The sequence below is a fragment of the Artibeus jamaicensis genome, unplaced genomic scaffold (genome assembly GCF_021234435.1).
Source record: "Artibeus jamaicensis isolate MK-2021 breed Jamaican fruit bat unplaced genomic scaffold, CSHL_Jam_final scaffold_3222, whole genome shotgun sequence".
Classification (NCBI taxonomy): Eukaryota; Metazoa; Chordata; class Mammalia; order Chiroptera; family Phyllostomidae; genus Artibeus; species Artibeus jamaicensis.
In genome coordinates this window covers 1,774,553-1,802,031 of record NW_026522038.1, presented here as the reverse complement: position 1 = coordinate 1,802,031, position 27,479 = coordinate 1,774,553, and the positions used below count along the sequence as shown (strand labels likewise).

Sequence of the window (27,479 nt, the reverse complement as noted above, 5' to 3'; positions counted from 1 at the left end):
AGATTTCCTATGACTTTTGAATATACACACACACACACACACACATTCTGTTCAGCTCAGCGTAGGCCTATTGATATATAGGCATATACAGATTTTTTGGAAGTAATAGAATCAATATTTTAATAATTGAATAATATAGAATTGTGTATAGTATTGTATTATTTTCAAGCATTTTATATGCTTATATTTTTCTCATTTACTTATAATTAGAAATGAGAAACCAAAGGAACATACAACTCTACTTGAACAACAATAAAAATAATTATAAAAAAGTAAAGTTACCTTTGGCAACATTCAAAAATAAGAAAAATATAAAAATATATTTGTTTATATTTTTCTTATTTCTGATCATACATGCACAAGTACAGTTCATATACAGATTGTCTAGCTTTATTGATTTTCCGCAAACATCCAATTTAGTATTTAACTACTTTTTCTTTATTAATGTGTTTATTATCATTAAATTTGTTTGCCTATTTTCTTAAGAATTACAAATATTTAATATCCACCTAACTTTATTCAATTAATTAGAGTATATTTTGCAAACTTTATGTAATAGCAACTATCGTCTTCAACTTTTCAGGTGAGGAAAGGGAAGACAGCTGTAGAAATGATGGAGGTAAAGGCAGATTTCCGTGTTCTGTTCTCGACTAGCCACCGCAGTGCTCCGAGGCTAGAGCTCATCTGATGATGCGCCATCCCTCAAGACTTCATCCAGACATAAGAATAGATTTTGCTCTGTAGCATTATTTAATCATATTTTATTTACTCATTTAGTGATTTTATTTTAGTCACTCATTCAAAACAATAGCTACTGATTGCTTTGTGCCATACCTTATACTAGCTTTACGGATAAAAGCACGAAAGACATGGAAACTGCGCACCCCATAGCACAATACGACTCAGGAAAAGTAATGGAAGATTTATAAATATTATTCATTTATAGTCAGTGAATACTTTAATACCGTTTTGTGTCTGGTAATATACCAGGTCCAGGGGAAGAAAGAGGTGTAAAAGCCATTTTCCTTGTCCTTGAGGAGCTGTCAAGCACTAATGGGAAGGGAATAATCCTTCCCATTATATTATAATCCTGTTATAATAACCGGGTGTGCCAGATACCTGTGGGGACACAGAAGAGAAATTAAAAACTAAACCTGTGAGAAGTTAAAAATAAAGGCCCTTATCACAAAGATAGTAGCGTTTCAGCCGACACCTGAAAAGTAAGCAGTAACTCATTAGATGGACAAAGTATGGCATCTAAGCAGAGGAAACCCTATGTGCAAAGGTACAGTGGTATGAAAAAGCAAATAGTCTGCTGGCACCAAAGCGTAAAATACGAGGTAGTGAAGGGTGAGAAAACCGCTGAAACAGTATGTGAGACGCCATTCTAAAATACTTCATGGAGATGAAGAAATTGTAGGAGAGGTTCAATATCGTACCCAAAGTCACATACTGAAAACGGGGTGGCCAAATCTGGGTCCAGGTATCTGACCTCAAAGCCTAGAGCCTGTGATCTCCTGCCTACTACACACAGGGATGACTTTGTAATGGGATTTATGTGCTGTAGTAAGGAATTGGGATCTAATTCTCTCATTGTCAAGGAACCATTCAGTGTTTTTAATTATGAAAGTTATGTGATAAGGTTTTTCTTTTTGACACAGATGGCATTTGGAAGCTGTATTAAAGGGAATGACTTTAGGTAAAGGGGGAAGCCAAGAAAAAAGGAATGGAGAGAGAGGTGACAACTTCTATAGTCCATGCAAGGGACAGTGAAGTGTGAGACAGGACTATGAATTGGAATAGATTCAAGAGATAATTGTGGTGGTATTGGGGCTTTGTTACTTGGGAATGAGGAACAAGGAAGAATGAGTCAGTGATGCTCTAGATTTCTGTCTCACGTAACTAGGTTGAAGTTAGTTCCTGGATTCATGATAGAAAATGTGAAAAATGTTCTGGATGCCAACCCTGCATTCACATGTTAAAAATGCCTCTGTAGTTATTTAGGAGGCTTAAAATATGAAACATAAGTGTATACAGTTATGTCCTTAAGTTTGCTGGTTGCATACACAACATAAAGGTAAACAGGTACACTCTCATTAAAAGTCTACAATTTCAGACTCTTAGCAGACATGATAGAGTCATTCTTCCAATAGTTTAATGAACATAGCAAAATGCTTTTCTTAGTACCAAAATGTGCTTGCTTGGTTAATATTATCACTAATATATTTACATAGCCATTCAAAAGAGCCCAATCTGTGGAAAAATGGCTTTTTTCAGTAAAACTGCTAATAAGTTTTCAAACTGATTTCTAGTACTTGGACATCTATGCTTAATATGCTTTGTATATGAAGGTTCTTCGACAGAACTGATAATTAACAGATGCTTTCAGAGTTGTTATATAGTTGTCCTAAATTCTTCTACATTGTCCATAAACAAAGTCCCATATTTGAAATCATACACAGGACCATGACAATACCCATGATACTAAGTGAGAAAAAAAGTTGTACAGAGGAAGTTTTATTTTTATGCCTCTAAGTAGAAATTATACAATGAGTAGTAAAATTGCATGTAAACTGTATAATTAAAGAAAAACTACATTCTGTATTTTTTTCTTTTTTTAAATGTATTTTATTGATTATGCTGTTACAGTTGTCCCATCCCCCCTTTATTCCCCTCCTCCCTGTGCTCCCCTACCCACACCCCCCAATTAGTTCATGTCCATGTGTCATACTTATAAGTTCTTTGGCTTCTCCATTTCCCATACTGTTCTTAACCTCACCCTGTTTATTTTGTGCCTATAAATTGTGCTTCTTATTCCCGGTACCTTTTCCCCCATTCACCTCCCTCCCTTTCCCCACTGATAACCCTCCATGAGATGTCCATTTCTGTGATTCTGTTTCTGTTCTAGTTGTTCCCTTAGTTTGTTTTTATTTTCTAGGTTCGGTTGTTGATAGTTGTGAGTTTGTTGTCATTTTACTGTTCATATTTTTTATCTTCTTTTTCTTAGATCTAAGTCCCTTTAACATTTCATATAATAAGGGCTTGATGATGATGAGTTCCTTTAACTTGACCTTATCTTGGAAGTGCTTTATCTGCCCTTCCATTCTAAATGAAAGCTTTGCTGGATAGAGTCATCTTGGTTGTAGGTCCTTGCCTTTCATGACTTCAGATACTTCTTTCCAGCCCCTTCTTGCCTGTAAGGTTTCTTTAGAGAAATCAGCTGATAGTCTTATGGGGCCTACTTTGTAGGTAACTCTCTCCTTTTCTCTTGCTGCTTTTAAGATTCTCTGCTTATCTGTAATTTTGGTAATGTATTTATGATGTGCCTTGGTGTGTGCTTCCTTGGGCCCAACTTTTTGGGGACTCCCGCTAGAGAATTTTTATAAGTTTATTCGAGCCAAAATGATGGCAATTGCTGGGAAGCAGAATCTCAACAGATTGAAAAAAAACGCTCCAGAGAATGACAGTTTTGCACCTTATTTTATACATTAGAATCAAAGGAGGAGGCATAAGAAGGGTTACACGAAATTTATTGGTGGTTGTCAATTAGGGAGACAGGAGAAAGCAAAGCAGAAAACTCTCTGAGAGTGGGTATAGAATAAAAACAGATAGACACATATTCCCTTTACATTGGTGGGTATAGGGCAGTTAACAATATTTAGAGCACATACAAGTAGTGTGCTGGAGAACAAGTTAACAACAAGGGGTTCCATGATCTGGTGGGAGGTTGTGCTCTGGAAGGTCTGGAAAAAGGTGGATTACCCAGATATTTCAAAGATGTGTCATCATAGATGCAAAATGACAATAGACAGGTTCAGTTAAGGTAAAGATAAACTTTGTCTAGGAAGATACTGGCCTAGGACATGCCTACCTGCCGTGACTTGCTTTTAGTTAGGAATTGTTATGTTCACACAACAATCCTGTGTGGTTACTCTAGGTCTCTGAGCTTGTGAGGCCGCCGTGCAGGCCTCCCCTGAGCTCGTCAGGTTGAGTGTGTGGCCTTTTTCATCCACAGCTGTCAATTTGGTTTACTATCCAAAAAGCAGTATGTTGCTCTTTACTCATCTCTGACAATCTAATTTCCAGGCAACCATTTATATGTAATATAAATTAGGTTATAAAAGTTGAATGCATATATTAGAACTACTATCTTTAAGCAGTATGAGTACTGAGTTACATTACAGTGCAATTTCTCATATTACCAGAATTTGTAATTAATGTGATTCATAACAACTATAATTATACTTAAAGAAAAGTGAATGTGCTTAAAAGAGCAGCCTTTAAAGATACACAGTACTTTCATAAGTAAAAATGTTTCTCATCGTTTCTATCACATTTGAACCATGAGCTTGTGGTAGACAAAAGAGTAATGTTTTCCTGTATGTGTGACTAATAAAAAAAGTAAACCCCAGCAGTAAGGAATACAGTCAGTCACACAGTGGACTATGAAATGGTTTCCTGTTCTCCTATATAACTATAGTGATTGGTATTCAGATATTTTATATTGGCTCTAGTTTTTCTCTTTGTATTATTCTCAATATTTGTGTTATTTGTACATTTCTTTCAGTCAAGAGAAGCCATCCCATTAAATGACCTAAAGTCAGAAGTTTCACCGCGGATTTCAGCAGAGGACCTGATTGACTTGTGTGAGCTCACAGTGACAGGCCACTTCAAAACACCCACCAAGAAGTCCAAGTCCAGTAAACCAAAGCTCCTGGTAGTGGACATCCGGAATAGTGAAGAGTATCCTTTGCACATGCGCTTTAAAGGGTGGTGCTGCCTTCTTTAAAGGGCATGCGGTTAAAAACAATGAACATATCTGGGACTCCTCTGAATTCAGGCAGCTAAGTAACTCTCATACTAGGTTCCAGAGTAGACTTGCATAATGTTTCATAAGATAATGTTACATACCAGAGACCTGAAAATGTTTTCCAAACAAAACCAGAATGTTGGGATATTTTCTTGTTTTTCATGTTTCTCTGGTGTGTATTGCTGTTCTTGGGGCATTTGAATCCTTCCTGTTCTAGATGAAATTTTAGTAAAGATGAGGAGCATTTACCTGGTCTTCCTCATAGGCTAGAGAGTTTGCCAGATCTCAGCATTAAACTTGCATTTATTATAAGTTTCAAAATGTCAGTGGCTTGTGGAGAACATGTTAAAGTATTTTCCACTGACATTAAATGTACCATAATTTCTGGTGAATTTGCTTGGCATTAAAGTATAAATAGGTATAAAATAGTAACCATTCAATCTTTCTCCTTATATTTTTATCATCTGTTAGATTTTTCAATGTTTTTAAAATAATCTCTTTTTTAATTAATCTCTGGTTAAGAGAAGCAAGGTATTTTAAGTAAAATAAAGTTTTTCTTTGAAACTGAATGTGTAAAATATAAAGGAAGGTGTTTTATAATTAATTTTCTCCATAAGTTAACATGTATAGCATTTACTAACTATAAATGAGAATTATATGTAAATGAGGGTTAGCAGGTTTGTGGTTTTATATGCTAAAATTGGAATGTAATTTTCATATGCATATTTTAATCACAGTTTTTGAAATGAAATTCAAACCATACATTTACAGAATTCCTGAAGCAATTCATAGATTTGAGAGCCCACTAATTCAAATGATATATCCCCATCTTGCTGTGAAAAGTTACTTAAACTGTGAGACCCCTGAGTTTGGAAAGGGTATCCATGTTCATGTCCCTGGTTGTTAGAGCTTCAGGGACACTGGAAGTTCCTTAGCAGAGAAGGTGAGTGGACTGACTCCCAAAAGAAGCATTGAATTCAAGTTGCCTGGTCAGGGACCCCTGGTCTAGAAGTTCTTATCTGTTACCTTCAAGGGCTTAAAATACTTTCAGTTTTTACCTTTCCAACTTATGTTTCTTTTGGTTGAACTTTAGTCATAGCCTCTAACAAAACCATCAAAAAGCATTATAGTGTCGTACCTTATTTTAACTTTAGTTACTATTATAAAATAATTAAAATAGTTTGTGCATACATCACTCTTGTGATGTTTTCTTACAAATAATTACCTATTTGAAATTTAAAATACACACACTATGAAAGTAACATTTAATGCAAGGTTTTCTCAACCTCATTGCCTAATTTTTTTAATTGATACTGTCCTTATTTTCTCCTATTTCCTACTAGCCTGAACATTGTTCTCTGTTGAGTATGGGTGAGTCACCTACCCAAGGAGTGCCTTTGTGTCATCCCACAAAGGGATGATTCAGAGTTGTAACTAGGCAGAGACCTGGGTTGGTTGTTATACTGTCTACAGTTGCAAGTTAAATGGAGAAAATCAGTATTTCTCTGTGCCCCTTGGTGGCAGGAGTAGAGGTAGGGACTGGTCATTGAGAAAGAAGAAAAGAATGTCACCCATCATTCATGATCCTCCCAAAGGATCCAGCTTGGGAAATTTTTTAAATCCCCTTTTGAAAGCCTACTTTAAAACCAAGGTATTCTTAAAGGTGGGCCATTTATACTAACAGCATTCCTGACTTTTTCTCTCTTGCATCCTCTTATTTTACCACTTATCTACTGGTACTTCTTTTCCACTTCTAAATACCAAATATTGGCACCTGTGTATCAATTATGGTGCTTTGAAAGAATCCACAAGCTTTAACTCTTTTCCAAGAGTCACTAGTTGTCATTGGGTATCTTCTAGTATCAAGAACGCAGTGAAGAATGGAGAGCTGTGGGTTCCAAGATCCCCTTTGACCGAGGTGTCTAAACTGTCTAGCTATGGCCTCCCAAGGCTGGAAAACTCACAGACATTTCATAATCTCTTTTGTTGCATTTGATCATACTATACAGAAGTAAATAACATGTCTTTCTTACTCTATTAATCTTATAGTCTGTTCTCAAGTAGTTAAAGGCAGGGAGAAAGTTGTGCATAGTAATGAAGACTCATAAATTTATTGCTTCAAATTAATGTGTTAGAATGTGATGTTTGATTTTTTAGATATCATTAATAGCAACCAATAAATATTACTATCTTTAGTGCTATGGATATTTTTAAAGAGAAGATACATATAGTTCTATTCACTAGATTGCTTTTAGTATTAAGAATATGAAACATTAAAATATTTTATTTGGAAAACAAATGAATACTAAAGAAAATATGTATTAAGTGCCAAATAAGTGGTACAAACAACGCATCAGCCAGCTAGTACTCTCTGGTCAGGAGAAGGAAGGTGTGGATAGTGCTCATGGCATTTTAAACTTTGTAGTCCCAGCAGCAGAGTGGCACTTAGAAAGTCCCCAGGAAACATAGATATGAGGAGAGAGGCAGGGTGGCAGACACAGGGCCCTACGCTCTCTTACCTGTACCCTCAAAGTTATAACACAAAGAGACCGTTGGCAACAGGTAAGCCCTCTCGCGCTCTGTAAGTGATCCAGTGACTTCTGAGGCCTTTCTTCCTTTAAACCCAGATGCAAGAGAATATTTATAAGAAGTCAGGAGAATCAGAATTTAGAGCGAGAATCATTTATCTAACCTAACATTCATTCATTCAACACACACAGACTGGCTGTCTTAGTAAGTGCTAGCCTGGAATCAGTGTACTAGATTCTGAGGATTTGTTGTGAACAAATGACAAATTCCTTGCAGTCCTGGAAATTATATTTTAAATGGAAAGATAGGTAAATATATTGACCATATGATGTTTAGTAGCAGTAAGTACTATACATAAAAATAAAGCATGGCAAAGAACAGAGAAAGATAGTTTTATAAAGTACTCAGGGAAGGCCTCTGAGAAAGGCGATATTTTAGCACAGCTGAATTGATATAAAAAAGCAGGCTATAAATGATACGGGAGGAACATTGTAGGCAGAGGAAGTGCAAGGGCATAGACCCTGGTGTATGAACATGCTTGCCTATTTTGGACCAGCAAGGAGACCAGTGAAGAAACAGATAAAGTCAGAAGCAATCAAGTCATGGAGATGGTGTGGTACAGTCAGAAACCTCCATTCTGTGATTTACTAACATGTCATTAAGTGTGCGATACCTATAATCACTAATTCCTGAAAATCCACAATGAGGAATTTATGCTGTTGACTAAAGACTTTTTACTACCCTGTTGAAAATGCAAATGTATATGGTGCAGTGTTAGGCCGCACTGGAACTGATTTCTAATAATAGCTACCATTAAGCTCTCACTGTGTGCCAAGCATGGTGCTAGCCCTAAGTAGTAGATACTGTTAATATCTCTATTTTACTGATGAAGAAACTGAAGCTTAAAAAGACTAAGCAACTAGACCAAGGCCAAGTAACTGGCGGTGGGTGGATGCAAGCTCATGCTCCTTGGCTTTATGCAAGCAGCTCTTTGGTTCCTGCACAGGCTGTTAAGCACAAACACAGCCGAAATAAAAGAATTCATATAAATTAATGACTGAATGAGACATGTATGGATTCAAAACTATACCCATTTCTTCGTATCTTGCAAACAGCTATGACTTTCAGGGCTGAATATACAGGGCACCTAATCCCCAGTGAACAGCCTACCGACAGTTGTCCTTATACAGACACAGTCACGGGTTCAAGGAACACTGAACATTTTAAAGTGTGGACAGCGAAGATGGAACCTGTGCGGGAGGAAGCATTAGAAATGGTTTTTTCCTACTATAACAAGTTATACTATTTAATCCATTCAAAAAAATTTTATTAAATTTTCTCCAAAACTATCACCAAGATGCTTGTGCTTTAAAACTTAACAAATTAAAGCCTGTTGAAATCCCCATAATATTTTTAAATGAATCATTTTTATAGAATATCTCTTAATTCTCACTAAGGTAAATATTTGCAATTAAACTCTGGGGTTTTTGTGACTTTACCTATCTGTTTAAGTAATGAATAAATACTTAATACTAATATATTTAAAAAATAATTTTATATCTCTCTTGCCAACAAAATATAGTTCTGTACAGTTGAGGGGAAAAGTAGCAACTGTGTGCCACCAAAGGAGAGGTTTATTTTGCTTTTGTAAATTTGTAAACAGGAAAACTGTATCTAACAGAATTCTTACATTTTCATATAGGTGAAAATTTTGCTTTTCAAATTTGTGCTTTCAGGAGATTAAAGCCTAAAATTAAGTTTCATCTCATCTTTTTTTACCCCTGTAAAATAATTGAAATGATAGTTTATGAAGGGGATGAAGGCAATTTTACGCTTCAGCAAAATAAGTTACTGTATAGCAATGAACTTAAAGGACAATCTTACTGTCTGCCCCCTTGACCCTTCCTTTGTATGTAGGGAAGAAAAATCTTTTCCCTATATTCTTCTAAGCTCTTGGCCGGGGCCCCTGTAACAGAAGACAATTAACAAGAGCAAAGCATACAAATGTATTTAATAGAATTTTTTTGTAATATGGGGACTTTCATAAGTAAATGAAGACCTGAACAAGTGCTTCAATCTGAGCGTTTTTATGCGGGTTTACTAAAGACCGATGGTCCTGGGAAAATGGGATCAGGCAAAGGCGATAGAGCTGCCTGTGGTTAAACTAGGGGCAGCTTGCAAGACCTGTGCATCCCAGTTCTCTCAGGATCCCCTGTCTTGGTGCTGAGAGTGCTCCTATCCTCTGGTATGGGGAGCGCACTTCTCAGTTGCAGGTTTTATGACCTGATTCAGGGAAGATCAGACAGTCCTTCTGCACATGTCACTTCTCAAATTCCTGCAGTTTAAAATACTCAGTAAGCCAAGATGCTCTGTTTGGGGACAACATGTCCTAAGCTCCATCACCTGAAATTCTGTCAAAGCTTTAGTCATTGAGCTTATAATATACGTGTTCTCAATTAAAATACAAATACCCTGCAAGGGGTAATATTTTAACCTATTACCAGTGTTGGTGACTGCAGGTGGAGAGGTGCGTACCAACAATCTGAGGAAAGTACCAGTAACCTCGGTGGGTGCCAGTGAGAGTGGGGGGCACAGAAAAGGAAAGCTGGGGGGGCATGACCGGCTTCAGCCCCGGCAGTAGGGAATAATCCCCAATTTAGGATAATGAACCATAGAGATAATCTAGTCTTAATTCTCAATATTAGAGCCAAACAGCAGTGTTTTTGTTGAAATCATAATTTTGTTTTTATAAGAAAAAAGTATGCAGTGTTAACTAGGTAACATTAAATCACCTAGATTATGTTTGTTATATCAGTTATGTTTGTGCTTCAGTACATTACTGGGATTTCAGAACAAATATCTAATTACGTATTTTAAAGAGGAATAGAAAAGGTTTCCCATGCGGCGGCCTAAATTCCATAAGTAATGTTGCTAGTTGCAAAGATGCTACACAGCCAAACTGTTCTTTTCTTGAATAGTTCTAAATATTTTGAGTTTCGAATTTCTAGGAGCTCGTGGTCAGAGCGGTGTTAGTCAGGTAAACAAGTGGTCTCACAGGTCTTATCCGTGAACAAATACTTGGAGGGAATGTCGCTGTCTTTTGCTTGAAGTCAGGGCTATTTTTGCAGCTTTATTTGCAAAACTGTTACCTTTTACTTTATGTTGGAAGTTACAGGAAAGACCATCTCAGGCCGAAAAATTTTTTATGAAAAACACACAATCTCAGTTGCTGTCATTATTATACCATGTGTTTCATCTCTAGCAATGCTATTGTTCCTGTCTCTGTATCCTGAAGATTATTTTTTTAAATTTCTTCAGCATATCTAAGAGAGATACTTGTGTGCAAAGCAGGATAGATAATGAAGGAGGTTTCGTAAGGTTTTTTTTTTTCATCCCATTTGTCTCTAGGTTCAAACCACCAGAATTAAAATTTCTACCTTGTTGTATTTATTCCTTTATCTGAATGTATCTGAAATAATGTGGGCATATATGGCAGCCACTGCTGAGGAATGTCTCCTGTCTGGACTACTAGTTAGCTGTGACCAGTCGATTTACTGTTGAAGAGCTCCGATTTGCTCTGAGACCCAGGTCCCAAGTGCCACAAGGTCTTATTTGATCAGCCAGTTAATCTTATTTGAAGACCTGCTTCGCCAATGAAGAAACAGAGTTAAATCAGAACCCCTGCCCACCAAGAGCTCAGAGTCTTGTGTCTAAAACAGACATTAAATAGATAATGATAATACGGTGTGAAATGGTCTGTGTCTGAGACATACCCAAAAGGCCATGGCAATGTAAGGATGGCCACCTAAGCCAGGTGGTACCTGATATGGGTCTTGAAGGACAAGTAGAAGCTACCTGAGCAACAAAGAGAGAGAGGACTTTTCAGACAGAAAACACCAACTGCCTGTGCACAGGGAGGGTGGGGGGGACACATGCAGTGAATCACCAGGACCCTGCGTGTGCGTGGCTGGGACGAGTGAGAGTGTAATGTGGGGCTAAAGGAAACAAAGGCAGCTTCGTTAGAATGTCCAAAGTTGTGTAAGTGGTTTGGGTTTTGTTCCAAAGGCTGTAACAAAATGTGAAAGAATTTTTATCAGGTAAATGGCATTCTCAGATTGGCATTTTAGAAAGATCAATGCAGTGTGGAGGAAGGATGGGCGAGGACGTCCTGTGTGGGTGGGACTCGAAGGATGGAATCACCCAGAGGTTGGATGTACATAAACATCCCTTCGTATTCACAGCACAAGGAGTGGGGACTGTAGATGTGCCCTCAAATAATCCAGTTTTACTGGACCCTCTGGGTTAGCACCTGTGCTGCAGAAAAATCCAGAGAAATAATGTTTGTTAATAATGTTTCTTTTCCTTTTCTTACACTGTGTATTGATAGGTAGCAGTACCACTAGCTGTAAAGGTGGGAGGCATTTAACACATTTGACATTGACACAAGTTGTTCTAGGTTTGGCACAATCCTGATACTTACTTACTCAGCAAATAGTGAAGATGTATTTTAGGCACTGTATTCAGCATTGCAGTTTCATAGATGAGATAAAGACAGATCCTGTAAGTGGTTTGAAGTCTCAGTGGGAGTCGAGTACATCACTGTGTTTTATACGAGGTCAAGATGCTGCCACGAGAGGTGTACAGATGCTGTGGGAAGAGAAACTTTCATGGAGGAAACACCCAAAAATATGGGGAGAAGGTGTTTAAGCAGAGAAGACTGCAGGCACTGAACATACGTGGGAAACAGTATGGGATTCAGTTTCGTTGGAATGGGAGTAGTTGGGCCCGTACTTGTGAGAGCTGAACTGAGAAATTTGGGCATTGTCCTATAGGCTACCATGGAATGTTGTTCAGCAGATTGAACAACCTGTTGTTCTGTGATCATCAGAACTTTGTTTTTAAATTTTTAATTCAGTAAAATGGATTTCCAAGGGAAAAGATGAGAGCTGGAGAAAATGGAAACTGCTGCAATAGTTTAAACTCAAGGTAGTGAGGATCTGAAGCGGGCAAGTGGCAGCGGGAATGGAGAGGTAGGAGGATGGGATTTATTAGTGCAGGAGAGCTACCTTAGTCAGACTACCTCATTAGCCAGATGTCGCCACTGACGAGATGTCAGAACTGAACTTTCAGACTGATTTGGTAGGTGACGATGCCCTTCAGAGAAAGCAGCAATGGGCTGAACAAGAAGAAAATGATGCCATCTAAAGATACAATTTTTACATATATTAGCACTATTTAGTTGCATGATATAAAAGGAAAGAAACTATGGGTTTAATACCATATTTCCTTATGGCTATTGATCGTCTAAAGGTTTAGTCTCTACTTTGGGCTGGCTCTATTTTACTAATTATAATTAGTTAACATTGCAAACAAACAAGTTAACATAAAGGTGTGATGACTTCATAAGCAGTCTGGTGAAGTACCAGTATGCTTTGTGTATAGAAGTATAATGTCACTAAGTGTTGTTCACAATGAAAACACTGTGTTCTTTTAGGGTTTAGAAAAACATGAGATTGTTTCTAGTTAAATTTTGAGCCATGAAATATTTTAAAGGAATTTTAAAATCTTTTTGTAAAGAAACTTTCTAGGATATGAACATTTACCTGTGTAATTTACCTGTAAAATATACCTATGTTATTTTTAGAGCTGCCATTTATTCTGTCTGCTTGATTAAACTATGGTACATGTGCTGACAGTGTTGTTATGGAGACTGACTTAGACTAAGTACAGGAAAGTCTTCATATTTCAGACACCTAGAAAACAATGCACATCATCCTTAACTGTTCTAATAATCCAACTTCTGTCACAAAAAATTTAAAGTACTTTTTCTGGTCTATCTATACATTGGGCAACCAGATTCTGTTTGATGTGAAAATTTATCTTTATTACAAGCACACCCTTGAGTGACTTTGGTAATACCTGCCAAATGGAATTTTGAGTTGAGTAGTATGTTTGGGGGCTGGGGAACGGCTCACTGCAACAGGGTAAGGTCACCGGTTACCAGAGAAAAATGCTTACTAGCATATATCACAGAGTGCTCTCAGGGAACTAAACAGCTCTGTTCAAACACCTGGCCAGATGACTGCTATCATAACTAGATGCCTTTATGTTTTTATAGCTACTTTTATTCCATAGTCACCAAATTTCTACTGTGTGGCTGAACAAATTGTATATAGAAGACACTCAAATGTTACTTTAGCTTATAAAGCTTAATATACCCTGAGCATTATATTTTATCTTCATTTCTGATTAAGGACAGAACCTGATTGGCTCAGCCTGCATCAGATATCCCTTCACCCTCTCCCTCCCGACCCTGCTGCCACTCATGATTGTGGCAGGAGCATCTGATACGAACACGGCAGCCAAGACTCTCCCTTTCACCAGGTCAGCAGTTGAGCCCCTTTCAGCAGAAAGCAGGGTGGTGGGACCAAACATGTCTGCTATAGTATTTGACCAAAAGAAGTTTGTATTTCTTTTGCTATTGTAAAAACAAACAAAAAAAACACATTCACAGTTGATAAGGGCTGTTTGATAAACAGAAATCCTCTGGCACCTGAGTCAGATGGGCAGATGTATATACATTTGCTGAAAATATTTGAGTTGTTAGGTTCTTTGTGGTATCAAAAATTTTCATTGTAAAGTGGATTCTTACTGAAATAAAAGTACTGCCAGAGTAATTATATGCTGAGAACGAAGTCATCACTGGTCATGAGAACTGCAGTTGAGAAGAATGAATAATTGTAAATATTGAGACACTAGTGCTGATGAAATCCAAGGATACTCTGCCCACGAATATAAATTGTGTCCATCTTAAAATACTCTAATGAAACAGTGTACACTGACATGCTAATGCTTCTCTCTCTCCTCATTTTCAGAACTTTTTATAGTCTTTTATTAATACCAAATGCTTTTCTTTAAAGAAAAAATAAGGAAGAAGCTGCTGACTAAAAAAAATTTAGAAATAAAGTATGTGGTCGAATAGTACCATTATTCTTGAGAATAGGAGCCTCATATTTCCCCAGTCTCCATTCCATCCCTTTACCTAATTAACTTTTATTGGTTCTTCAGATTTTAACTCAGCCATCACGTACTTTCTCAGTGAAAACCTCCTCTGTCCTCCCCAAAAGGAGATATAGCCTATCAAAGCATCACATATATCTCCTTTATAACAGTTTTTACAGGTGTTGTTTTGTTTATTTGAATAGTCATTTGATGAAAAATAATATTTAAGAATCTCTTTCTCTATAGGCTCTTATGAATAAACATCTTTTTAACTGTACTTTTTAATTATGTAGGATGGTGTGTGTATGTGTGTGTGTGTATTTAAGATCTTAAGATATTGCTAAATATTTTAAGCTAATATATGCTTTTTATCCCAAAATTAGCAGTTGTAGCCAGTGAAACCATCAGAACCCTTCTAAAGTACAAATATAATAAGTGTCAGTCCCATTAGAGACCATAACATTGAAAAGAGTGGAAATGTCAGGTAAGTTTACTGAAAAATGTGACCAGTGCTGGCGACCGTTAACAATTCTAAATAGAGTCTCATTTACTAATGGCTTGGCCAGAGTAGATAAGCTTTTGCAATATCAAATTACATCTGAGAATATCTGCTTGGCTATATTACTTTCAGAGCCTTAAAGTAATCATAGCGGTGATGAGCTTAAAGGCATGATGGTTCTGCAGCCCATGAGGCCGCCATTGATTTGCCGCCTCCTGACCACTTTCACAGTGCTTCCTTAATTAGGAAATGCTTTACATCTTTGGCCAGTCGTCTTCCATTACAATTTCATATTTAACTTTTTTTGCTTATAGGTGCTTTATTTCATTTATATAAAATAATCATGTGAGCATGGGAGATGTTCAGAACTGTCAGAAGTTCAGAAATAAAACCAATGAATGACCAAAGTAATAATTAGTAAGTTTATTGTGCACACACCAAAAACAGTTTGCAAACCGAGAACCCACCCTCAAACCAAAACATCAAATAAGGCCCGGGCGTATTGTTATAAAGCAGCCTATCCAGTGGGGAGGCAGTGACTGTTTATTGATCACAGTATTAGAATTTTCTTAAATTCTAATTAGTGATTACCTCATTATCAATTTGGGGGAACAATTTAAGTTTCACTTACATTTTTCAGTGACATTAGCAAGAAGTGACTCAGGTCAAGTTAGCCTCATTTGTCTGGGAAAATAAGCTAAATTAACCTTTACTTGTATAACTAAACCAGTTTTATATGCTGAGGGAATTTTCAAGTCTGGTCTTTGTGTTTGATTTTAATGGCATTACCTTTGGGAATCAATTACCTCTCACAATCAGGTCTGCACACAAATAAATGTTTTCCTTAAACTTTCTGTCTCAGTTTTATTCGGGGTCACATTTCAGGAAGCATCAACATTCCGTTCAGTGCTGCCTTCACCGCAGAAGGGGTGCTCACCCAGGGACCTTACACCGCCATGCTCCAGAGCTTCAAAGGGAAGGTCATTGTCATTGTGGGGAATTTGGCAAAGCACACAGCAGAGGTAAGTGCACTCAGAAATGTCATATGTGCATGATGGGTTATTTGCCTGCCTACTATAACAGATTGTCTAAAAGTTTATTTCTTCAGGAGTTGGCCACATATCAAATGAACTTTCAAGACCTACCTATTTTCTTACATAGAAGAGTTTGTCTGCCTTTTCTCGGCAAAAGGATGCAAACTTTCTCCCTCAGTGTGCAACATCCGGTTCAGTAGTAAGCTTAGAAAGATCCAAATGATAGCCTAATAGCCTAAGGTGTTCTTTAAAAAAACTGCTATCTGAAATTGCAAAGAAGTATCTTCAATTCTTTTCATTGGAGAAAAACATAGGGGCTTTATTAGAGATTCTGAAAGCTCGTGGTAGAATTTGTTGGATTTTGCAGTTTTATTTACTGTGGGCTCAAAACTTTTTGATGACAGAGAATTCAGTAAGGATATTGAACTTTCAGATGGGAGGAGTACATGACACAGTAAAATGACTTCGCTGTCCCCTGGCTATGTTCTAAGCAAACTGAAAAATAAAACAAAGAATGTAAAGGTCAAAAATATGCCCTGTGTTTTTTAATTAAATATATTGGGGTGACATTGGTTAATAAAATTATTTGGATTTCATGTGTACAATTCTATAATAATCATCTGTATGTTATATTGTGGTCATAAAGGGTAAAGTGGGTGAAATATATGGTAACAGGAGGAGGTTTGACTTTGGGTGGTAATCAAAAAAAACTTTATTTTTTATAAAAGACAAGTTGGAGCCCTGGCTGGTGTAGCTCAGTGGATTGAGCACGGGCCTGCGAACCAGACAATCGCAGTTCGATTCCCAGTCAGGGCACATACCTGGGTTGCGAACCAGTTCCCTGCAGGCCAGTTCCCAGGAGGGGACACACGAAAGGCAACCATACATTGATGTTTCTCTCCCTCTCTCCTTCCCTTCCCCTCTAAAGATAAATAAATAAAATATTTTAAAAAATAATAAAAGACAAGTTGGAGAACATAGTTTAGTATGAGCCACAAGGGCTTGCTCACAAAGCCCCCAGAATCAGAGTGCGGCGTATCTGCATGTGGGTGACGTTGAACTAGGACAGGCCCTTTTTCCAAAGGGAGAAACAGCTGCTCCTGGAAAAGGGGCAGAGGTAGTTTGTTCCCTGCAGGCAGCTTCTTTCCCAGAGAAAGAAGGACATGACTGAGCCTTCCCAGATGTACTGATCAAGTCACTCCCCTTCCTAGAGCAGAGTAAACAGAGGGACAGAAAGAAAGGTTGGTAATATACGTAGAAAAACGTCCTCCCCAAAGAATTTAGCAGTGGAGATATAATATTCCCCTCTAACATGTACACTCCTTTATATATCAGTGTAGACAGAATAATCCAGTAATGTGGTCACTGGAAATGCAGTCAGATGAGCACTTCAGTGCCTTTGGTCATAGACCATTTCTGTGTCACAAGTACCGGGCTGGTGGTAGCACTGGCTTTTGACACTAAATGAAGGTCATCTTTGATGATGAAGTTCAATTGACTGTTAGTTATAACTCATAAATCTCTGACTCCTCTTTTATGTAACTCTAGTATCTGACGGGGAATGATCTAAATACACTTATTTCAGAGAAAGTCAGTATAGTTGATGACTAATGAGAACATCTTAGAACTAAAGCTGTGGTATGTATGTCATTTTGATAGAATTTGTTAAATAATAATAAATTTTCTTTTCAGTACTCTTATTTGCATATATGTGCATTTTAAGTACTAGTTTACATATGATGATAATATAAAAATTCTTGATTTTAGAAGTAACTTCAGCAAAATAAAAGTAGACAGCTCTGATACTCCATTCCTCTGCAGAAACTTCAAAAACAAGTAGAAACTCTACCATGTTGAGTAAAAGCTGCAAAAGCAGGCATACTTGTGTTCTTCCTGACCTTAGAGCTTTCAGTCTTTTTCCGTTGAGTATTGTTAGTTAGATGTTTTCATTATAGCTTTTGTCGTGTTGAGTAAAATTTGTTAAATCCTTCTTGATTGAATGTTTTGATGAGGGAGTGATGTTGAATTTTGTCAGATGCCTTTTTTCTGCATCAATTGAGATGATTATGAGTTTTTGTTCCCTTCTTTCTATGAATATGGTATATTACATTGGTTGATTTTCATATGTTTTAACTACCCTTGCATTCCTAGCATAAATTCCACTTAGTCATGGTCTATAATCCTTTAATATGCTCCTAAATTCATATTGCTAGTATTTGATTGAGGACTTTTACATCAGTATTCATCGGGAGTATTTGTCCGTAGTTTTCTTGGGTCTGTGTCTGGCTGTGGTATAAGAATAATGCTAGCCTCATAGCATGGGTTAGGAAGTGTTCCTTTCTCTTCAGTTTGTTGGATGAGTTTGAAAAGGATCAGTATTAATTCTAGTCAGAACAATTAGGCATGAAAATATAAAAGGTATCAGAGCATGTGTTAATAAATTTTCCAAAACTGTGATAAAAGGTAACACAAGTTGGGTGGTTTAACATGACAGAGATTCATTCTCTCGTCATGGGGGGCTGTGGGTCATGAGTCAAGGTGTCAGTCAGCAGGGCCGTGCTCCCTCTGCGACTCTGGGTAGAATCTTTCCCAGGCTGCTCCCAGCTTCTGGTGGTGGCCAGCAATCCTAATCAGCCACAAAGTGGGAGAAAATATTTGTAAATTATATATCCAATAGGTATTTAATATCAGAAGACAAAATCAACACACAAAGATCAGTTATATATTTATTTGCTTACAACTCCTACAACTCAACAACAGAAAAAACAACAAATTTTAAACTGGGAAAATCTTTAAACATTTTAGAGATTTCTCTGAAGATACACGAATGGCTAAAAAGCACATGAAAAGATACCTTTGTCACTCCCTAGGGAAATGCAAATCAAAAGCACAGTGTCACACCCAAGTGCTGACAAGGGTGTGGAGAAATCAGACCCCCCCTCCACCCCTGTGCATGGCCGAGGGGGATGTGAAATAATGCAACTGCTGTAAAGAACAGTGTAACAGTTTGGCGGTTCCTTCAAGATGCAAGCGTATAATTATCATACGCCATCAATTTCACTCCTAGGTAAATACCCAAAAGAATTAAAAACAAGACCTCAGATACTTGTCCACCATTGTTCATAGCAGCATTATTCACAATAATCAAAAGGTGGAAACAACCCAAGTCTCTACCAACAGATGAATGAATAAACAAAATGGGCTATATACATACAGTATACAGAATGGGTAAAAAGTAGGTTACCATTGTTAGTACGTGAAACAGAGTTTATTCTTGTATTATTATTTATTAATTACTACATTATTTTCCATATGAAAAATTAAACCTACTTTTGTTCCACATTGTATTATTCAGCCATAAAAAAGAATGAAGTTCTAATATATGCTACAACCTGGATGAACCTTGAAAACATTATGCTAAATTGAAATAAGCCAAACACGAAGGACAAGTATTCATTCTATGACCCCACTGATGTAAGAGGTCTAGATTAGGCAAATCCATGGGGATAGGAAGTAAGTTAGTGCTACTCGGAGCTGGAGGAGGGCAGAAGTGTGAGGTTTTGCCTAATGGATACAGAGTTTCTCAATGGGATGGTACATTTTGAAAAATAACTAGTGGGGATGGTTGTACAACATTGTGAAGGTACTTAATGCCACTGACTCGTATACCTAAAAAAAATGTTTAAATGGCACATTTTACGTTACATATGTATTGCACCTCGATTCTTTTTTAAAATCCCTTGGGCTTGATGTATGTGTTCAAGCTACCCCACCGTCCCCAGTTCATCTGAGACTTACAATTTTTGGTCAAATAGTAGTGGAAAATCTTTCATAAGAGCCATCCTGATCAGGTCTGAATTTTTTTCTATGAGGGTTTTTTTTTAATTCAAAAACAAGCAAACCAAAAAACAGTGGTTTCCGAACAAGAAGCAGCTTTTCTTCTAAGTTAAAATCCGTGCACTGCAGCTGGCAGCTGGCAGATTCCTGTTTCAAAGAGACGGAGAAGGCTGCAGTGGAATGAGGTGCCAGTGCAAGTCGGTACAGTTACAAATTGTCTGTGCAAATGTTTATGATTTGTACGTCAGACTCTTTTTTGGACTTGGGAAATTTTTGTTTGCAAAGAGTAGGCACCGATTATAATTTCTGGTTTTACATATTCTGTGAAGGCCTGATAAAAGAGGTACACTGAAAATCCAATATATGAAAATATTAAATAAATTAGAATATAACTCAATAAAAGAAAAAGAGTCTCAATATTGAATTTAACAGGGAGTAAAATACCATTGAACAACTGCAAGAAGGAATGAATTAACCATTTGCCTAGTATACAACACTATTAAAATCATCCATTTGATATACCAGTTAGGACCAGAGTGTCTCTTACAATAGAAATGTGGAGGAATTACTTTACAATGGTCAGATGTATTGAATATAGTGTCTTCCCTGCCAGTGAATCACCTTCATTCAGTAGATCATCTCAGAAATTTGAAGCAATCTTTGAATTTTGCTTTGTATTGTCAGTCCTTTGGAATATATTAGAAAGAGGTGATTTTACCCTTAAAATGTTGCATTCTTGGCATCAGATCAGTACTCTTCGTCATCAAAAGAAATATTTATCTGAGAACATAAAAGCCAATAGCAAGTAATGTGTTCTAGTATTCTTTCCTTTAAAACAAAACAAAGTTAACCCCTTCAGGAAAAAAACAAAAACAAAAAATAGAAAACAACGGAACATATATTTCTGATTAGCATTTGATTCAGAAACCTAGACAGGAGACAATTTTTATGGGGTTGCTGTGACTAAACAGTGTGAGTGGCTGATGCTTTCTACACATGGCATGTAAGGATTAAATTTAAAAGGTGGCATCATGTTCAACTGAAAATAACCAGATTTATAATAAGTAAAGCATGCCATTGCAGCTATTTTTAACAATAAGAAAATACCCAACTGTGTTCATTTACTCTCCCCCAGACACCCAGGTTATCTGGCCTTTGGATTTTAGGCTGGAAGTTATTTGCACTGCAGAGATACGAGACTTCCACCCTCTCACCCCACCCCATTACTTCCTGAATTCCTCAACCAAGCCAAACCAAGTTTTATATATTGTGATGATTGCCTATAGCCATCACCTTTTGCCAGTCCCTTTTTCTCTCTCTAGCCCTGTCTCCTTCCTCTCTTTGCTCAAGCTCTTCCTGCAGCCTTTGGTCTCGGGCAGGGGAGATTATCCTAGTCTGGTGTGTGCTCAGAGGGGACCAAATGACTGAAAACAGTTTAAACCAGTCAGGTGTATGTGTCATCTCTACAGTAAACTTCTCTGGCCCCAGATAGTATCTGCCTAGTTCCTCAGATTAATATGATACTTTTAAGCCATTTTGTGTGAGATCTCTCACCTGTCAGAAAATGTATTAGTTGTACCTTTTTAATTGTACCTTCAGCATTTTGATAAAGAAAGAGACGTCAGGCTCCTTTTTGAGTTCCAAATATGCAAGGAATTCCCTCTCGGTCTTGTTAGACCCATAAGCACTGGCTATGGTTAAACCTGGCTTTCTTCCTGGCTTTTTCCTCATCTTCTTGTCAGCAAATGTTTTGGTCTGTGGGTTTATGTCAGATTTTAAGGAAACACTTAACATATTTATGTAATTCGAGCACACCTAGACATCATATGAAGCTTAACAGTAAAATTATCTTATGTAACTCTGTATTGGTTAAGTGATAGAGGATAACTTACTTTTAAAGACCCATAAACTGAAATACAGTCTGTCCCATAATGTCCCTAGTCTCATAGTTTTTCAACAGTTATCTGAAATAAAAAGCAAGGTAGGAGTTACAGTAAAGGGGACTTTAAAACACCTAATCCAAACTCTGATTATCTGTTTTTTAAGATGTTTACTAAATGTATTTTGTGGACAAGCAGTTTTTAAAAACACAGGGGAAGCTCATTTCCAATTTTCTGGAAAAACTGCCAAGTCATCATCTGAATCCCATGCTCTCTGGCACCTATCTTCATGTCCTCGCATAGGATGAAAGTTATTGTGTCTCATTGGGTGTTATTCCACATAGCAACTCTGCCCTCCACAGCCCACCATTTAATTAATTACTTCTTACCAGAGGAATGTTTGTGGCTCAATAAAAACTAACCATAGTTGCCCTCCCACTTGACCTTGCAGAGATTTGAACTTGGCTGGATCCATCATAGCCATAACTGTTTTGAATCTGAATCTTTAGTACATACATTCCTTACAGAACATAATATATTGTGTGGAATATGACTCGTGGGTTGGACATGGTGTGAGTTTACTGTATTCTTTTGTCTAGTGTAAATAGGAGTTAATGGAAGATTATTGCTGAAATTCTAGTCCCAAATATCCCGGTCAAAGGAAAATGTGCAAAAAGTTCTTTAGAGCTCCTAATACATAACAGAATTTTATCAGAAGGGGCTCGTCCTCTGTATTAGAGCCAATATACTTTTTTTGTTAGAATAAGAACTATTTCAAACAAACTTTGTCATATCTAAAAATGTTTTCTCTTATTTTTTAGCGTGAACTTGAATTTCCAGGTAGCCATTCCTGAGAGGACTGTTTGGAAGTATAAGCTGTTGTTAAACACTAATTTATAAATCTATAGATAGATTCCAATTACCATGTGCATGAGCACTAGGTCGCAGTCAACCATCATAAATCTTAAAATTGAATGAATTAGTTTAAAGGAAAACTCTTTAACCTAGAGTTCATCAGAGTTTTAGAAGGTCTTTGAACTAATTGAAATTATATGTAAAGTATTATACAAATTTGCCTTTTCTTGAGAGAGAATAGATCTGTAGCTTTCATCCAATTGCCAAAAGTATGGTAAGAATCACTAGTATAAATCACTGTTCCCTTATAAAGAGTTCACATGAACACTGATTTGTCCCCATTGGAGACAAATCTTCCTTTTAAGTTTGAATCTATATAGTTGCAAGGTGTTGTAAATAGCTCTCCTCTTAAAGAAGGAAACTAGTTTATAGTAGTTACTCTAACTCAACTGCTTAAACTTGTGCTAATGTAATCCTCTCAAAAATGCTTTCAGTGTACCTTTTGTGTATATTATTATTACCTACTTAGCAGGTGAAGAAACTGAGGCCAAAATGCTAAGTAATTTACCCAACATCCCACAGCTACCCAGTGACAGAATCCTGATTTAAACCCTATGCTAACTATAGGCTCCTACACTTTCCTCCACCAAGCTGTTGGGCTGATATAGTGAATTATCTCACCTTCATGACTTGTGGCAACAAATTTTATAGGAAATTATTGTTTGCCTTCACACTTAATTCGGTCTGAAACTCTCTCATCTACCCAACTGTCTCAAGCAAGTCGCTAATATCTCATGCCTGACTTGGCTGCAACTTTGCATTGCCCTGCCTGCAGTCCCCTTCCCTCCTCCAGTTGTGGCCCACAGCAGAGTGACCTTTTTCAAATGTAAATCTAACCATTGTCAAAATGCCTGGGTGACTTCCCACTGCCTAAAAAATAAAGTTCAAGCCGTAATTATGGTTCACAGGGCTCTTCCAGACGGTGCTTTGTTTTCCAGGCTTGTCTCTCACTGCTTCTCTCACCCTCTCAGATTCCAGCCATAATTAACTACATGTTGTCTTTTTGTACTTCTCTCTGGTTGGAGCATTCTTCCACTTCTGTTCAACTGGGTAACTCCCATTTGCCTTGAAAGGCTGTTGATACAGCATTTCTTCTTGAGACTGCTTCTTAACTTCTCAAGTCTGGGACTAAGTACTATCCCCAAGTGCTCATACAAAATCTTTTACTTACTCTTATAATGTTGCGACCACTATCGTGTATAGAGTTTCTGTCTACATTAGATGAAAGCCCACCCTTCCTTTAGGAGCACACAGTACCGTGTGAGGGCACAAAGTTTGGAGAGGCTGGGCTACATTTCATGCTCCACGTACCCCTTTTCCAGGCTCTTATACAAAGCACAGTTTGCACAGCCATGGTGGTGGTTTTGTGTAGTGTTTACCAAATGGCATTGCAAGTACCTGTCCAGTCATCTGCATCTCCAGCTAAACTCCAGGCTCACTAAAGACAGGGGCTGTATTTGTGTTCATTGTTGGACCCAGTCTGTAGCATTGTGCCTTTCAAATAGTAAGCACTCCATAACTATTCAGTGGTTGATTTAGTGACTAAGTTAATGAATAAACACATGGAAAATAGTACTTTACTGTCAACTATGCATTTACAGAAACTGGTAAAAAGAGAAAGGCAACAGAAAACATACTAATAACTACTAGATTAATTCAAAACACCAAACATCAAGTGCCAACATGATGGAGACTGTCACAAGGAAACAAATGAGAAGGACATAGGCCCTTGCCCTCGTAACACTTTCAATCTAATTAATACAATAAGATGTGTATATAACTGATTAAAACTCAAAGCACAATATGGCATGTGCTATATGAAATTAGAAGTTCCAGAAAATCATTGAGAATTTCTTCCAGTTAAATAGGGGGTTTCTAAAGCTTCGTAGAGAAGGCGATGACAGACCTAAACCTTAAATTATGGGTAGAATTTTGTAAGGAAAAGTGTTGGGAAGAGGACGATAGCCATAGTGAGGAGGGGGCATTCCAGGCACAGGAAACGGCGCTGCCTGATTGGAAAGCAGGGGCTTCTCCGAAGTGCAATTTTAGCTGCAGGGAAGGCTCTTTCCAGATGGGTGGAGTCTGGTTATAGACAGCCTTGAACACTGTGCTAGGAGTTCACACTTGAGCAATGGGGAGCTATTAAAGGTTTTTAAGAAGGAAAGTGACACAACAATCAGCTATATTTTAGAAAGTCATTTGGAAAATGACTTTTAAAGTGTCTTCTCTTTCTTTTGCCCTTTATCCCAGTGAAATAGAAAATTTAAAACACCAAGAACTAAAAACCAATATAAGAATTTCACTTTCCCTATATTTCCAGCCTATTTTAATGTCAGATTCTTCCCAGATTCTACCTTTATGTTGACCTTCCGTCCCAGCCTGCAATTTCCCACTATCTAAATAGTTTCTAAGCTCCCCGTGATTGCAAACTCAGGTGGCATTAGGGAAAAGAGGACGGAGGGGTTGTGTCGGAGGCTGATAACCAAAGGTCTTACACTTTCAAAAGGATTTTAGGGAAACGGCCTCACTGCTTTATTATGTGACTCAAGGCATCTAATCACACCCTGTCACTATCTTCTCTTACCTTGTTTAACACTAAAGGTGACCTTCTCATTAATCATTAATTTAAATGTAAATAATTGCATGTGTTTATATAAGGAATAAGCAAGTATAATTCTAAAATAAAGAATTTCTTTTGTCCTCAAATGCAAAGAAACTCTAGACCCAGTATCATCAGACTGTTTGATGATATTTGAAAGTCTCTTACTGAAACTCGCAGTACGAGCTTTTAGGCGCTACATAGTGCTCACACTCGCAGTGGGTAAGCAAGCTTCCTCCGATGTCCACTGAATTTTGGACATACCGAGTTTGAAGTGCTAATGTCAGTCAAGCACTGAGAGGTTCAGACTAGAATTCAAGGGAGAGTTAAAACTAGATGTATATGTATAGAATCCTTCACTTATGAAATAAACTATTCTACAGCACAGAAAAATTGTAGGGTCTTTCTTATAATTAAATTTAAAAGCTTATAAATGCATTAGCCAGCAATGGAGAAGAGGTTGCATGGACTTATGCTGAGATACCACGTGCCTTTGAGGCATATTTGGTTTTCTGGTCATTTTATTTTAAAAAGTATGCTTTAAAAACTAAATCCTATTCCTTTTCTTTAATTCTAATGATATTTTGCTAGAATTACATATAACACAGTGAAATAAAAGTAGAGAAATTTATAATTGCACATAAAACTATCAACTGCTTTTTCACATACCTCTTGAGTGATCCACATACCATGAAAAAATTGCCAAACTCACTGAGGGGACAGGGGCTAAGGAGTAAGCAGGGAACCCAAGAGCAGCCAGGGAGCGTTTCACTGCACCCTCTTCAGATCCTCTCGGGTTCCTCACCTGGAAATGAACTGAGGATGTTGTCTCTCCTCTGGCTGCCCGGTGGACTTCTGCATTAAAGTGATCAGCTTTATTATGCTTCTTATGGTATTGATTCTATATTTATACACGTCATCATCAATACCTTTAAGTGTGTGTTTGTACAGATGGCTTTTAAAAGATATCATTTTTTAACATCATTTTACTTGCCCTGGCCAGGTTGCTCAGTCGTTTGGAGCATCTATGCACCAAAAGGTTGTGGGTTTAATCCCTAATCAGAGCGTGTACAGGAGACAACAAATCTACGTTTCTCTCACATTGCTGTCTGCCTGTCTGTCTGTCTCTCTGTCTCTCTCCCCTTTCTCTCTAAAATCAATAATCATATCTTTGGGTAAGGATTAAAAAAACTTTTTTCAACTCATAGAAGAGTCAAGTGAAGGCTCTATTACTAAAGGATAAACTAAAATATCACTTGACTTCCACCAGAACCAGTTAGAGAGCTTCCTCCTTATTTGCCCTAAAATCCTTTCTACCTCCATTGGTAGTAACCAGTGCCCACCATAGTGCCTGGCACACAGTAAGTGCTCAAAAACTCTTTGTTCAATGAATTAATCAATTGTTCAGCAGACAGTAGAGCAAACACTCTGTACTGGGCACTGTTCTTGGCATTGTAGAAACAGTAGTAAGTAAAATAAAGTCCCTACTTTCACAGAGATTACAATATATTGGGAGAGACAGTCAGTAAACGCATATGTCAAGTGGTTATAAATGCTGAAGTGAAAAATAAGGTAGAATGGGGGAAAACAGTACTGGTGGCTTATTTTATTTGTGATGTAATCAGAGAAGGCCTTATTCTGAGCAAGATGAAAATCCACTAGAACATGGGGAACAGATGGTTTGTGTGATCTGACTTTTATTTAAGAGAATCCTTCTGGTTACCATGAAGAGAAATACTTCAGGGGCAAGGATAGAAGCAATCAGACAAGACGTTATTTCAATAATCTAAATCAGAGGCGATGGCAGCTTAATCTAATAGAGGAAATTAAAGAGGTTGAGAGAGGAGGAGAGGGTTGCATATTTGCAAGTCATGTAAGACCCCATAAACCATGGTAAAATCTTTAAGATTTTTTTCTGAATAAAATAAGAGGCTATCAAAGTGCTTTGGAAAGAGAGGTTGTATGATCTGACTCACATTGTGTGGGGAATTGAGGCAAGTGTAGAAGCAGAAGAGACCGGTTAGGATAAGACCTGGAATAACCTAGGTAAGAAATAATGGTTGCTTGGGCTTCTGTGGCAGTAACAGAGGTGGTAAGAAGTGATCAGGTTCTAATTGTGTTTTGAAAGTTATAGATGTTATGATACATTAGAGGAAAAAAGAAACAAATGTAAATCCAGTTTTATTGCTTAAACAACTAGAAAAATGGAGTTGCCATTTTCTGAGATGGGGAAGACTTCAGGAGAAGTCTGGAGATGGGCATAGGGTAGGAATCAAGTGTACTCTCTTCAAAGTTGTGTATATAATTTGACACATAATTTGAAGTTTGAGAAGCTTGTTAGATTTGTAAGTGGAGATGTTGAGGAAGCGAATAG

At 37.5% G+C, this 27,479-nt stretch overlaps 1 protein-coding gene across 3 annotated transcripts in view; it reads left to right on the top strand.

Moving 5' to 3' along the window:
* The window catches only part of TBCK (TBC1 domain containing kinase), a 186,122-nt gene that overhangs the window by 149,146 nt on the left and 9,497 nt on the right, over window positions 1–27,479 (top strand). For all 3 annotated transcript variants that reach the window (XM_037154438.2, XM_037154439.2, XM_053657031.1), the window contains exons 24-25: window positions 4,568–4,743; window positions 15,703–15,862. In XM_037154438.2, coding sequence (XP_037010333.2) covers window positions 4,568–4,743; window positions 15,703–15,862 — 336 coding nt within the window. The remainder of the gene's footprint in view (window positions 1–4,567; window positions 4,744–15,702; window positions 15,863–27,479) is intronic.